A 14,254-nucleotide genomic window follows, 5' to 3' on the forward strand; every position below is an offset into this window, starting at 1 on the left:
ACCTGCTGGATCTATTACTCTCCAATCTCCCATCACTATGGTTACATAAAAAACATCAGGGTTTGTCACATGTTTATTTTATGTAACCATGGTGATGGGAGATTGGAGAGTAATAGATCCAGCAGGTAGGAAAGTCCCGAGGACACTGGTAACGCGCTCCGATATACCTCCTCGGTATACCCATAATTGGTCACACATTCTCTGGTGTCTATAGCATCCGAATTGTCATGAAGCCTCTGATGTCATAGTGACACTTAACACTGGTGGGTTAGGGAACCACGGTGGGATCAAGATAAGAAAAGGTGGTTAATAAAGTATTTAGGGGTACTGTTGAGGAGAGCCATAAGATCAAATACTTAATTAACCTCAAGACATAAGACATAAGGTAATTGAGAGAAGCAACCCATAACATGTACTGTTTAACCTTACATAAGTTTTCCCAGATCAAAGTGAGACACTAAAGATGGCTGCCATTTCCTGTATCAGCATGCCATATGCTGATATCCAAGATGACGCCCACCCTGATGACCTCATGGATCCACCCACAGTGACGCCCACCCTGATGACCTCATGGACCAACCCACCCTGATGACATCATGGATCCGCCTATGGGTCATTCCATATCAAGTGATCCAAATATGAATATTTTTTTTACCTTACGTCTTTAGATTTTTTTTATTTTTTGTTTTTATGAAGTACAACTTTAGTTAATTACAAATTAAAAGTTTAGAATTTTTTTCTTCATCAGTTAATTTTTTACAGATTTTTAAAGTTTTGAAAAAGTGCGGATTTTGGCCTGGTATGGCTTTACATTTTTTATCATATCTCAGGCTAGAATTAAGATATAGAGGTGGGATAGGCATCATTTTTCTCAGAACGGTACCAGCTTTCATTTGATATGTCACAAGACTATGTTTCTTTATATTTTATTTTGGAGAAATCACATTAAAAATTTTGATGCGCAATTCTAAAAAAAAAAGGTATGTTTTAAAATTGTGAAAACATGCATGTGTGTTACTTGTGTCCTTGTTTATATTTGTACAGGGATTCAACTTGGGATCTATCAAATTTGTATTTTTTTTTAAGCCTTGAATCATCTGATTATATGTTTGTGTGAGTTTCTTCCTTTTTTCTTTTCAAATTACAACTTATTGCATTCAATATTTATATGTAACAATAAAGAAACACAAAAAACAAATACCAAAGTGCCAGAATAATTACATCTTAATCATCATAACAACTGGCTCAGCATTTTCAACCTGAATTCATTGAACAAGCCAAAAGATAAAAGGTGATCACATCCTCAAGTGTGATTTGCTAAATACAGTCTGATCCTAATTATATGTTAAAAACAAGATTAAAAGAACCAATATTTCTACCACCTATTTATACATGGAACAATTTTTTTTTCTACTATATCACTAAACATGTCATTTCTGAAGTGTTTAAGAAGAATAGTACAGTAGTTAAATCCTCGTTCTATAAAATATGAACTAATCAAACAATTAATAGTACCGTATATACTCGAGTATAAGCCGAGATTTTCAGCCCAAATTTTTGGGCTGAAAGTGCCCCTCTCGGCTTATACTCGAGTCACGGTCTGTGGCAGGGTCGGCGGGTGCGGGGGAGAGGGCGCTGAGGCATACTTACCTAGTCCCGGCGATCCTGACGCTCCCCCTGCCCGTCACACTGTCTTCGGGTGCCGCAGCTCTTCCCCTGTTCAGCGGTCACGTGGGACCGCTCATTAAACTTATGAATATGGACTCCACTCCCATAGGGGTGGAGCCGCATAGTCATTTCTCTAATCAGCGGTGCCGGTGACCGCTGATAGAGGAAGAGGCTGCGGCACCCGGAGACCAGCTGTCCGGGGGAAGGAGCGGGACGCCGGGAGCAGGTAAGTATGGCATATTCACCTGTCCTCGTTCCACATGCCGGGCGCCGCTCCATCTTCCCGGCGTCTCTCCGCACTGACTGTGCAGGTCAGAGGGCGCGATGATGCATATAGTGTGCGCGCCGCCCTCTGCCTGATCAGTCAGTGCGGAGAGACGCCGGGACCGGACGCTGGGGAGCTGCAAGCAAGAAAGGTGAGTATGTGTTTTTTTTTTTTTACTACAGCAGAAGCACCAGCATTATATATGGCACAGCTATATATGGAGCATCTATGGGGCCAAACTGAACGGTGCAGAGCATATAGGGCACAGCTTTATAATGAGCATCTATGGGGCCAAACTGAACGGTGCAGAGCATATAGGGCACAGCTTTATAATGAGCATCTATGGGGCCAAACTGAACGGTGCAGAGCATATAGGGCACAGCTATATAAGGAGCATCTATGGGGCCAAACTGAACGCTGCAGAGCATATAGGGCACAGCTATATAAGGAGCATCTATGGGGCCAAACTGAACGGTGCAGAGCATATAAGGCACAGCTATATAAGGAGCATCTATGGGGCCATAATGAACGGTGCAGAGCATTATATATGTGGCACAGCTTTATATGGAGCATCTATGGGGCCATAATGAACAGTATGGAGCATCTATTTTTATTTTTTAAAATCACCGGTAGCTGCTGCATTTTCCACCCTAGGCTTATACTCGAGTCAATAAGTTTTCCCAGTTTTTTGTGGCAAAATTAGGGGGGGTCGGCTTATACTCGGGTCGGCTTATACTCGAGTATATACGGTAGGTTGTTACACTGGCCTGTTATCATCAATGTGTCCCTTCTAGAGGGTGAAATGTCATCTTGCCCATCAGCGCTCACTAGCAATGGCCGTTTCCTTCTGTGTCAGAGTATGTGCGGCCTGTCATGGTGCTGGGCTCCACCTGAGTTATATCTGATTTTTGTTCACTTTTACAATGTCTGATTTTCTTGGATACACAAAGGACGGCGCTGGACCAGAAGGTGCAGAAAAGTCACTTCTACGTCTTCATTTTCACAATCTTTGGAGAGCCCAGTAGCCGCCAGCGCTGATCATATTCACAGGTCACATCACCAGTTGTGTCATCCATGGCCGATCTTGTGCCGCCTTCTACCACGTCATGGACGTCACTGTCTTTATTTCCACTACATGTGATGACAGTCTGGTATTGCTGAGTCCCTGTGATGGGTTCTGCTTCCTGTAACCGATGTTATAACAAACTCTCCTCCTCCCCGTAGTCCTGGTTTGTACAATACATGAGCTGGATGTTAGGAATATTTTTCTCCCTCCATTTGAGGAGTTGCCTGGGTGATAAGATTTGGTGTGAATACGGCCTCTGGAGGCTGGAGCTGCCGGCCTGTCATCTGCTCTGCAGTCACCGTCTACCCCTGGTCATTCTCAGCCCTAACAAAGCTTCTCCTCTGTCCTCTCCTGCTTCTAAGCTCTAACATAATAAAATAATACAGGAATATCTAGCAATCATGGATTATTTGGTAAATCTAGACCCCACACTGTTAGACCACAGGCTGAACAGATCTGAGATCAAGATTTTTGAACTGACACTGTAATAGTTTTATTTTTTAAAATATGATCCCATCACGATCCCAACATGTTTTTTGGTACAGATGTGGCTAGGAGCATAGCAGGCACATGTGCAGTTTTTAAAATTTTTAAATTAAACGTTTTTTTCGGAAATGCGTTTTAAAGTTTTGCGCTCTGCGTTCGCATAGGTAAAATATTAACAAAGATACTCTTGTGACATGTCTGGTGAAAGCCTGTACAGTTCTGAGTAGAATGGTGTTTATTTTGTTTCTCTATCTCTTTTCTAGCCTGAGTTATGGGGAGAAATGTAAAGGCAGGCAACACCGAAATTCGCACTTTTTCCGAACTTTGAAAATCAATAAAAAAAAATATCTAGAATTTTTTCTTCTTCACAGTTTGCATTCTCTGACACACTATTACCAAATAACAAAATCTCAAAAGAATTAAAAATATAGTGGTAAAAATCATTGGTTCACTTGACATGGAATGACCCCTATGGACTTGCTCATTGCCCAACCCACTAACCAATGGAATACATCCGATCACTCCCATTTTAGAGCTAACCGAGCACCCTTACAGGAAATATATAAACTTGTGTTCTGACTGAATAAAGCCCTTGGAGCTGAGCCATAGATTGATCAAGGAGAGTTCACATCTGACTGTGTGTTGTCATATGTTTATTTCTTTTGGTGCGCACCTGATCAATATCCATTGGGCCAGGAGTAGGCAACTGAAGTGAACATTTTATTAATTGTTCAACCCAACAAGAGCATCAGACATTCCTACGCACACCTGGGGGCAGAGAAATTAGACCTCAGGCGTGTGAGGAAGGTATGCTAGACACGCCAATGCATGCCGGAGACACAGAGCGCCGGGGCGCATGCGCACTCCCACAACACCGCCAATGATGTGAAAACAGGGGGATAAGACATGCTGGGGGATACAGCCCACCAATAACTATCAAAGAGCAACTAAACCACTATCACACTAGAAGCCACCAATGATGTAAATAAGGATGTTTGAGAATAATATAAATATACAAAGTCGTATCAGCAAATACATGCAATCACAAATGAACTGACATGATAATCATGACGTAGAGGACAAAAAGACTATATATATACACCACTGGTGTCTCCCCTTTTCCTCATAGTTTGTAAGCTTGCGAGCAGGGCCCTCACTCCTCTTGGTATCTGTTTTGAACTGTGATTATTGTTATGCTGTAATGTCTATTGTCTGTACAAGTCCCCTCTATAATTTTTAAAGCGCTGCGGAATATGTTGGCGCTATATAAATAAAATTATTATTATTATTATATATGTCTGGAGGCTGGCATGATGGGTAGACACATCCAGTGGTAAGTTGAAGGTTGCATCAATCAGTCAGACATACATTGGGGATGGGGAAGCCAGAAAGTCCTGCTGTGAGACCAATACATAAAAAAAGAATTAAACATCAATAAAAAATCATAAAAATATTAAAATAAAAGAACCCTACACCAAAATACTAGGGTAGGTGAAGAGCAACAGCAAAAAAATTATACGTATATACAGATCTAGTAACCGGAAACAACTGCATATAAGAATAAAGGATTTAAGCTCACAAAAGGGGTGATTCATAGAAAAGATGCAAATGACAATGATTCATTCAGACTGCTAGGGTTCATAGTGTCCAATGTCGCAATCTATTTCGCTTCTGTTTGTGCCAAGATCTTTTTATAGTTGCCACCTCTAATTCCTAAATGAATAATATCAATCCCTCTCACCATAAAGGTAGATGGTTCACTCCCATGGTATTGCCTAAAATGGCGTGGGATAGTTTTAAGGAGAGAGGTCGGTCACTGTCTTGGCCGCACAGATGTCCCACACATGCTCACGTATACGCACTCTCAATTCCCTTGATGTGAGGCCAATATAGATCTTAGAACAGCCACAGGTGGCGTAATAAATAACATTTGTGCTGCTACACGAGATCCGGTGCCTGATATCAAAGTGTTTTTTGCCATCAGAGGAGGAAAACGTGGTGCAGCGCAGGACATTTGTGCAGGCAAAACAGTGACCGCATGAGATGGAACCTGGTATAGGGCCCCTAGAGCCAAAAGGATAATTCAGGGGAGGAACGTAATGGCTATTAACCAAGAGGTCATTAAGATTTTTGGACCTCCTGGCTGTCATGGCAGGACAGTCACCCAAAATTGCTCCCAAGGACGGTTCTGTGCTCAAAATAGGCCAATGTTTGCTAAGGATCTGCCTCATGTCCTCCCAATTGTGATTGAATGTGGAAATTAACTTAATGGGTCCCGAATTTTTAGTAGGTAATTGAGCCCTATGGGGCTTAAGGAGATCAGCACGTGGGGTTGCCCTGGCTCTCTGATAGCCATATTTTATGCAAAGATTGGAATATCCTCGTGCACTAAATCTTGCCTTTAAATCCGAGGCTTGTGCCTCGAACCTGCCATCGGATGAGCAGACCCGCCTCATCCGGAGGAACTGTCCAACGGGGATGGCCCTAATTGTAGAAGGATTGTGAGAGGAAGACGCATGAATCAGAGAGTTGACTGAAGTAGGTTTACGATACACGTCAGTCTGATTACAACCAGTGTGATCCACCTCAAAAGTAATATCCAAAAAATGATTTTTTTTAGGATCAAAAATGTAGGTCAAATGGATATTCAAGGAATTCTGATTCAGCGCTCCCATGAAATCCTCGAGCTGTCGCACCTTCCCGTTCCACAAGAAAAAAACGTCATCTATTTATCGATGCCAGCACAGCACATGGGAGGCGGCCGGCGGGCCCCTGTCGCCAAACAAATATCTCTCCCAGGAACCCAGGAAGAGATTGGCATACGAGGGTGCGCAGGCTGTGCCCATGGCTGTGCCGCGCTTCTGCAGAAAAAAATGATCCTTAAAAACGAAAAAATTATGGGTAAGGACGTAGTGTAACAGCTCGAGGATCAACTCACGTAAAGGGCCGTCACAGTGGGAGGCGCCCAGGGAGAGGCGGGCCGCATCAATCCCATGACAGTGCTCGATGCACGTATACAGGCTTTCCACATCAGCTGTCCCCATCAAAGTGCCCTGATCTACAAGAATGCCATCGACCCTGGCCAGGGCATCCGTAGTGTCACCTACATATGATGGTAAAGTCTCCACCAAGGGTTTTAAGTAGAAATCTATAAATTGGCAAATGGGGTCACACAGACCCCCAATGCCCGGGCATTCTTGTGGATCTTGGGAAGCAAATAAAAGGTGGGAACTCTCGGAGATTTGGCAATGAGACTATCCAGCACCTGTTTGGTAATTGTGCCATCATCAAAAGCATTAACTAAAATGCGTTCAAGTTGAAGAGAGAAAGATGTCAGTGGATTGTAGGACAACTTAGTACATGTATTACGGACTCCTAACTGACGAAAGGCCTCCCGTTCATACTTATCATGAGGCCAGATCACTATGTTGCCCCCCTTGTCTGCCGGTTTAAGTACAATACCAGAGAGTGCCTGAAGTTGTGAGATTGCAAGACGATCTTCGTGTGTCAAATTGTCATAATGACATCTGGTAGAAAGTTGCTTGAGATCCTCACTAACCAATTATGTGAAGATCTCAATAGCCGGGCTGAGAGACTAGGGGGAAAACCTAGTAGACCTGGGAATAGTGCTAGGTGGAAATATACTTACTGAAGGGGAGACCTGTTTGTCGAGGAGGTCTTCCAAATTCTGCAATGTTTCTCTCTCGATGTTGCTCATAGGCTCATGAGAGACCTGTTTATCATGTAACTTCCTCAAAAGTAATTTACGGGAGAACAAGTGCAGATCCTTTAAGGCGGCAAAAAAATGAAAACAATTAGTAGGTGAAAAAGAAAGGCCTTTAAGGTACCGTCACACTAAGCGACGCTGCAGCGATAGCGACAACAATGCCGATCGCTGCAGCGTCGCTGTTTGATCGCTGGAGAGCTGTCACACAGACCGCTCTCCAGCGACCAACGATGCCGAGGTCCCTGGGTAACCAGGGTAAACATCGGGTTGCTAAGCGCAGGGCCGCGCTTAGTAACCCGATGTTTACCCTGGTTACCAGAGTAAAATGTAAAAAAAACAAACAGTACATACTTACATGCGTCCCCCGGCGTCCGCTTCCTGCAATGACTGAGCGCCGGCAGTAGCAGGGCACAGCGGTGACGTCACCGCTGTGCTGTGGTTTCACTTTCACTTTGCGGCGCTCAGTCAGTGTGGGAAGCGGACGCCGGGGGACGCATGTGAGTATGTGCTGTTTGTTTTTTTTACATTTTACGCTGGTAACCAGGGTAAACATCGGGTTACTAAGCACGGCCCTGCGCTTAGTAACCCGATATTTACCCTGGTTACCAGTGTAAAACATCGCTGGTATCGTTGCTTTTGCTGTCAAACACAACGATACACGGCGATCGGACGACCAAATAAAGTTCTGAACTTTATTCAGCGACCAGCGACATCACAGCAGGATCCTGATCGCTGCTGCGTGTCAAACTAAACGATATCGCTAGCCAGGACGCTGCAACGTCACGGATCGCTAGCGATATCGTTTAGTGTGACGGTACCTTTAGACAGAACCCTTCGTTGGGCATTAGTTAATACATGAGATAAGTTCAGAACCTGTAAACCCCCTTGGGAGCAATAGGGTGTGCTTACATTAGATTTAATCTTCGTAGTTTGCTTGGTAGTGCATTTATTTGTCGAGGTCATCCCTGATGGGCCCCCCTGTGTTGAGGTCTTAGTCATAGGGTCTTCCTCCCCTGAAAGATTGGATTTCCTCGATGTTGACAGTGATCTAGAGAATGACGAGTTTCTGAATCGTGCTCTGGACCGGTCATTTAAATTATGCCATCTATAGACGCATGAAGATCTTTTGTCCTCAACATCCCTCTGAAGCTTCTTGGCTTTAGTAGACTGTATGTCTTGTGCCCACTTATGAGATAGCGTGTCAACCTCCTCATTAAGTTTTTTTAAGGGCATCACTGGTCATATCTTTCCGGAGAATAATTTGTAATTCCTCAATCTGAATTTCAAGGGATAACAAGGAATCCTGATTCATGTTTCTAAGTAATTCAAGAAATCCTTTGGAACATGTATTGGTAAGGGTTTCCCATTTGTTTTTAAATTCCTCATCCTGAATAGGAAAGGATGGGAAAACCTGTATGCGCAAGCCTCTAAATATCAAATCTTTCTGAATGTATTTTTCAAGGAAAGCGTGGTTCCACCAAATGCAGGTCCGTTTCCTCAATAGTTCCTTAAATTTAATTATAGTATCATGTACATTTTTGCTAGTGCCCTCAGAATACCCCTTTTAAATCATCCTGTAAAGTATCATTAATGAGTGCACGCCAGGTTTGGTCACGTGCAGGAAAGTCCATAGTATGGCCGAGGTACACTGTGAAGAACACAGAAATAATTAGTAAATACAAAAACCTCAGTGACATATTCAATGTCATGGAAAATGGGGATAGGAAAAGCCTCCCCACAAGAAAGAGCAAGTACCCACTCCAAAAATCATGAAAAGAGGAGAAAATGGAGCAGCAAGGTATCGATAGTAAAAAAAACAAGTCCTTTTATTAGTGACAATTACAAATATATAGACAAAAATAGCAATAATATATTACATATGATAAAGTTACAGGGTAGAGACAGACCCAAAAGGTCCATCATTGCACATGCCCAAATGAATAGAGGGGAATTTTGTGGTTTGCGGTTCCATGTTGTAGGTTGTTTTGTTGTGTTTGGGGTTGCTTGTAACTTGCTATTTAGTTTCTGGTTATGGTTTGCAGTTGCCTGTTGTAGGTTTTTGTGTTTGGGGTTGTTTATAGCTGGCTGTTTAGTTTCAGGTTGTGGTTTGCAGTTGCCTGTTGTAGGTAGTTGTTTTTGGGGTTGTTTGTGGTTGCCTGTTTGTAGGTTGTTTTCTTGGTTTGGGGTGGTTTGTAGCTTGCAGTTTAGTTTCCGGTTGTGGTTTGCAGTTGCCTGTTGTAGGTTTTTGTGTTTGGGGTTGTTTGTAGCTTGTTGTTTAGTTTGTGATTGCCTGTTGTAGGTTGTTTTCTTGGTTTGGGGTGGTTTGTAGCTTGCTGTTTAGTTTCTGGTTGTGGTTTGCGGTTGTAGGTTGTTTTCTTGGTTTGGGGTTGTTTGTTGCTGGCTGTTTAGTTTCTGGTTGTGGTTGGTTGATATTTTGTGGTGTTTGCTGGATGTTTCTTATTTTTAGTCTACTGATTATTCTTTTTCTTCCCGTGCATTGACAGGTAGGTAGATGAGAAGTTTTATTACTACTCCTGTGCCGTCTTCCCCGCCGGCCGCACATCGCTGAGAGCTGGTTGTATCTAGCAGACGTTCTGCACAACGCACAAAAGTTCCCGAGCAGAATATTAATCCACCCCAATCCGTGCAGCGCCCACATATCACGCACTCAACTCATCACAATTCCGTTGCCGCTGCCCGGGGATTTATTAAAATTAAACCCCAGTGTTGACACATTAATGATTTATCGCCTTATAACCGGCCGCCGTGCTCCGTGCAGGGTGAATTCCTCCCATACACCAACCGTCCTGCCAGCCCCTGATTGGTTGCGGATCTTGCAGAATTTTTAATCCTCTATTTCCAGCTGTCGCTCGTCCGAGTATTGATGCGTTTAATCACTACGTGTGGGAAATAATGACGGTGTTTGGGGATGAAATATGACGGAAGTGTTCTTACATAGAGAGATGCCGGAGAGGGATTGTATTATCACAGCCTGAGGTGCGGCTTGTAAATTGATCAGTGGGGCAACCTGTCAGATATCTAAAAATATAGATGTCCCCTCCCCAGTTCCGAGATGTGGGGAGGAAGATGAGGAGAGTTCTGCACGTTCTTCGGTGTTGTAGGTTCTGCTGTGTGTTCTCTGGCATTATGGGGGCATTGTATGGCACTACTACGTGTTTATTGGATGGCACTTTATGATAGGCATTGTTGGCACTACTCTTTGGCGCTATTATGTAGTCAGACGAAATGTAGGTAAGCCCACGCTCCTCGGGGGCAGGGTCGGCGCTCCATAGCCTCGGGGGCAGGGTTCTTGCCTCGTGGGAAGGGTTCCCTCATCTTCAGGAAGGAGAATCTGTCACACTGTATTGTCTCCACCATCCTGAGATGCTGCCAGTCACCCTTCGGTGCCGCCCTGGAGGATGGCACCCAGCAGAATCCATAGTGATGGCGGTACAGCTGTCCTCCATAAATACCCGCACGCCCAGCGTTATATTTATGGCATTACAACAGCACATCATCTGCTCCGCCTTCTGCACTTCCAGATCCTACAGCATCGAAGAAAGAAAAACCACCATGTACGATGCGCTGTATCGCCGCTCGCGCTACAATCCTACATCTTCTATATACTGTTGTTTTGCTTTATCATGTTAACATCTCTGCTTGCTGTCAAAGGGGTCATCCAATCTTAAAACTGAAAAGCATTTGTAATAACAAGTAACTTTTCCGATTTATCTCTTATTAAAAATCCTCTTCCTTCTCAAGAACGGAGGGATTTTTATTCCTGTAGTCTACAGCATTGCCGACCACTTCTGCAGTGTTTGCAGAGGTGACTGGTGTCCTAGACACGGAGTTGGACAGGACTGACAAGCTGACCTGTATCGGAGAGTTCACAGCTCAGGCCAGTGGCGCAGCCATGACTCAGTCCACAACGCCCCTGGAGGAACAGGAAATTTTGAAGACTGCACCGTTCTTGTTCACATCCTAGAGCTTAAAACCTGCACAGACCCAAGATCTCACAGCTGAGAGTTTGTTACAGTGTGTCCCATTAAACAATCAGCAGCAGCAGTATCTGCTTTGTCTTGTTAGTTGGTTACAATGTATCAGTGAAGAGTTGAGGAGGATACAGTTGTAACAAACCCTCTGCTTACCGAATGTTGTAATGAGTTGCCATGTCTCCATTCACTGACAGCAGCTGGGGGTTTGATACAATTGTAGAAGTTTGTATTTGCCATTTTTCAAAATCTCTGCTTGCTTTCATTGGAATCAGCAGAAGCCTCAACATTCTGTTACACAGTGTATCAGTGCACGTAAAATGTATGAGTCTGGAGGGGTCAAACCCTCAGCAGTTTGATACATATGAGATCTGCTTTAATTTTCATCATCTGGATGTAAAGAAGAACTTGCAGTCAATCTATACTAGAAAGTTGCAGAAGCTTCCTTGCTGGTGCGTAAGCCGTGATGTGCTGCGCTATTGTAAACTCATCGCCCTACAGCAGAGGTGTCGCTTTACTTGGCGCGGTGTCAGGAGATGTCGGCTCCCTTGTCAGACCGCGGCATCATGGGCTGCACACAAATTACACACGGACTAACAGGAGGCTTCATCCTTCATCGCCATCATCTCCCGACACTCCGCAGCAAAGTATCAGACGGCAGAATGTCACTGCGACCTGAGCGCGACACGAGCCAACGCCTGGCGCTCTGTCACCTCCGCACAGCAGAGCCCGAGCGTCTCTGCAGTACAAGGGATGTCACAGGCCTGAATATCCGGGAGACGCCGCAACACCGCCAAAGCGTGTCCACACTGTACAGCGCCTGCTGGTATAACCTGGGCATCTCCTGTATGTTATTATATATGTTCAGCCGGTATAACCTGGGCATCTCCTGTATATAATTATATATGTACAGCCGGTATAACCTGGGCATCTCCTGTATATAATAATACATGTACTGCCGGTATAACCTGGGCATCTCCTGTATATAATTATATATGTACAGCTGGTATAACCTGGGCATCTCCTGTATATAATTATATATGTACAGCCGGTATAACCTGGGCATCTCCTGTATATAATTATATATGTACAGCTGGTATAACCTGGGCATCGCCTGTATATAATTATATATGTACAGCCGGTATAACCTGGGCATCTCCTGTATATAATTATATATGTACAGCTGGTATAACCTGTGTGTCTCCTGTATATAATTATATATGTACAGCCAGTATAGCCTGGGCATCTACTGTATGTTATTATTTATGTACAGCAGGTATAACCTGGGCATCGCCTGTATATCTATATATATAATTGTCTGAGGGTCTTTCCGTCCGTCCGTCTGTATGTCTGTCCTGGAAATCCCGCGTCTCTGATTGGTCGAGGCCGCCAGGCCTCGACCAATCAGCGACGGGCACAGCATGGCGACGATGATGTCATAAAGGTTGCCTCGACCAATCAGCGACGGGCACAGTCTGCAGCGAATTCTGGAATCATCATTGTCCATATACTACGGGGACATGCATATTCTAGAATACCCGATGCATTAGAATCGGGCCACAATCTAGTAATTATATATGTACAGCTGGTATAACCCGGGCATCTCCTGTATGTTATTATTTATGTACAGCTGGTATAACCTGGGCATCTCCTGTATATAATTATATATGTACAGCTGGTATAACCTGGGCATCTCCTGTATATAATTATATATGTACAGCTGGTATAACCTGGGCATCTCCTGTATATAATTATATATGTACAGCTGGTATAACCTGGGTGTCTCCTCTATGTTATTATATATGTACAGCCAGTATAACCTGGGCATCGGTATAACCTGGGCATCTCCTGTATATAATTATATATGTACAGCCAGTATAACCTGGGCATCTCCTGTATGTTATTATATATGTACAGCCGGTATAACCTGGGCATCTCCTGTATATAATTATATATGTACAGCTGGTATAACCTGGGCATCTCCTGTATGTAATTATATATGTACGGCAGGTATAACCTGGGCATCTCCTGTATGTTATTATATATGTACAACTGGTATAACCTGGGCACCTCCTGTATATAATTATATATGTACAGCTGGTATAACCTGGGCATCTCCTGTATATAATTATATATGTACAGCCGGTATAACCCGGGCATCTCCTGTATATAATTATACATGTACAGCCGGTATAACCTGGGCACCTCCTGTACATATACAAGTTATGTACAGCTGGTTTAGTCTCCGGTGTTTCACACGTTGCAGAGTGAGGGCTCCTGACTGTTCGGCTTTTATCTGTCGCCTTATTAACCCTCGCTCTCTTGGTTCCTTGCAGCTCGGTCGGTTTAGCTAAAGCCGCTCTAGAAGCCATCGATGGATTCAACCTCTTTGGAAACCAGGTAACGCTACGTCCTAATTCCTAATGATGTTTGCCTGGTAAACCTCACACACCGCGGGTGACTGTGCCGATGTCTCACTCGTAAACGGCAGCCGCAGCTTTACTCCCTTCTAGCCAGAGAGCATTCCCGAAGTTCACTCCATCTGTTCATCCAAAGCCCGCTGGTTCATGACTGCAATATAATAGATCTGTAGCAGTGAGAGCGCAGTGCGGGTTTATACCTACAGAGCGTTATATAGTCACAGCTGCGCCAGGAATCGCGTTCACACATACAGAGTGATTTCATAGCTGCCACTCTGGGCTCTTTGAACCTGGGCGTCTGTGGGAGGCGTCTTCGTTTTCCTTCAGCCGGGGAATGGAAATTTGGGCTTTGAAACCGTCCCAGCACATTACATTGAATGCGCCGCGCTCTCACGAGGGGAAGTTTAGGGGACGCCGCCGATTCTGTGATGATTGATGTATTCAAATCTGCAAAGAAATAGTCTTTTTTTTTTTGTGCGGCACAGTACGACTCCGAGATAGAAAGCCGCTCGTTAATACAGAAACTGAATACCGCCGACCGTTCACGAGCCGCCGCTGCTGCGCCTCATCTCGGGTCATCAGGAACAAAGAATATTTTTATGTATTAGATCCGATAACTCCCGTTTTTGG

General features: G+C 44.1%; 1 protein-coding gene across 7 annotated transcripts in view; it reads left to right on the forward strand.

The window, feature by feature from the left end:
• Positions 1 to 14,254, forward strand: part of PHKB (phosphorylase kinase regulatory subunit beta) — a 168,673-nt gene that overhangs the window by 101,585 nt on the left and 52,834 nt on the right. For all 7 annotated transcript variants that reach the window (XM_077288747.1, XM_077288745.1, XM_077288751.1 and 4 more), the window contains one exon: positions 13,541 to 13,604. In XM_077288747.1, coding sequence (XP_077144862.1) covers positions 13,541 to 13,604 — 64 coding nt within the window. The remainder of the gene's footprint in view (positions 1 to 13,540; positions 13,605 to 14,254) is intronic.

Source organism: Ranitomeya variabilis, chromosome 2 (assembly GCF_051348905.1).
Source record: "Ranitomeya variabilis isolate aRanVar5 chromosome 2, aRanVar5.hap1, whole genome shotgun sequence".
In the NCBI taxonomy this organism is placed as follows: domain Eukaryota; kingdom Metazoa; phylum Chordata; class Amphibia; order Anura; family Dendrobatidae; genus Ranitomeya; species Ranitomeya variabilis.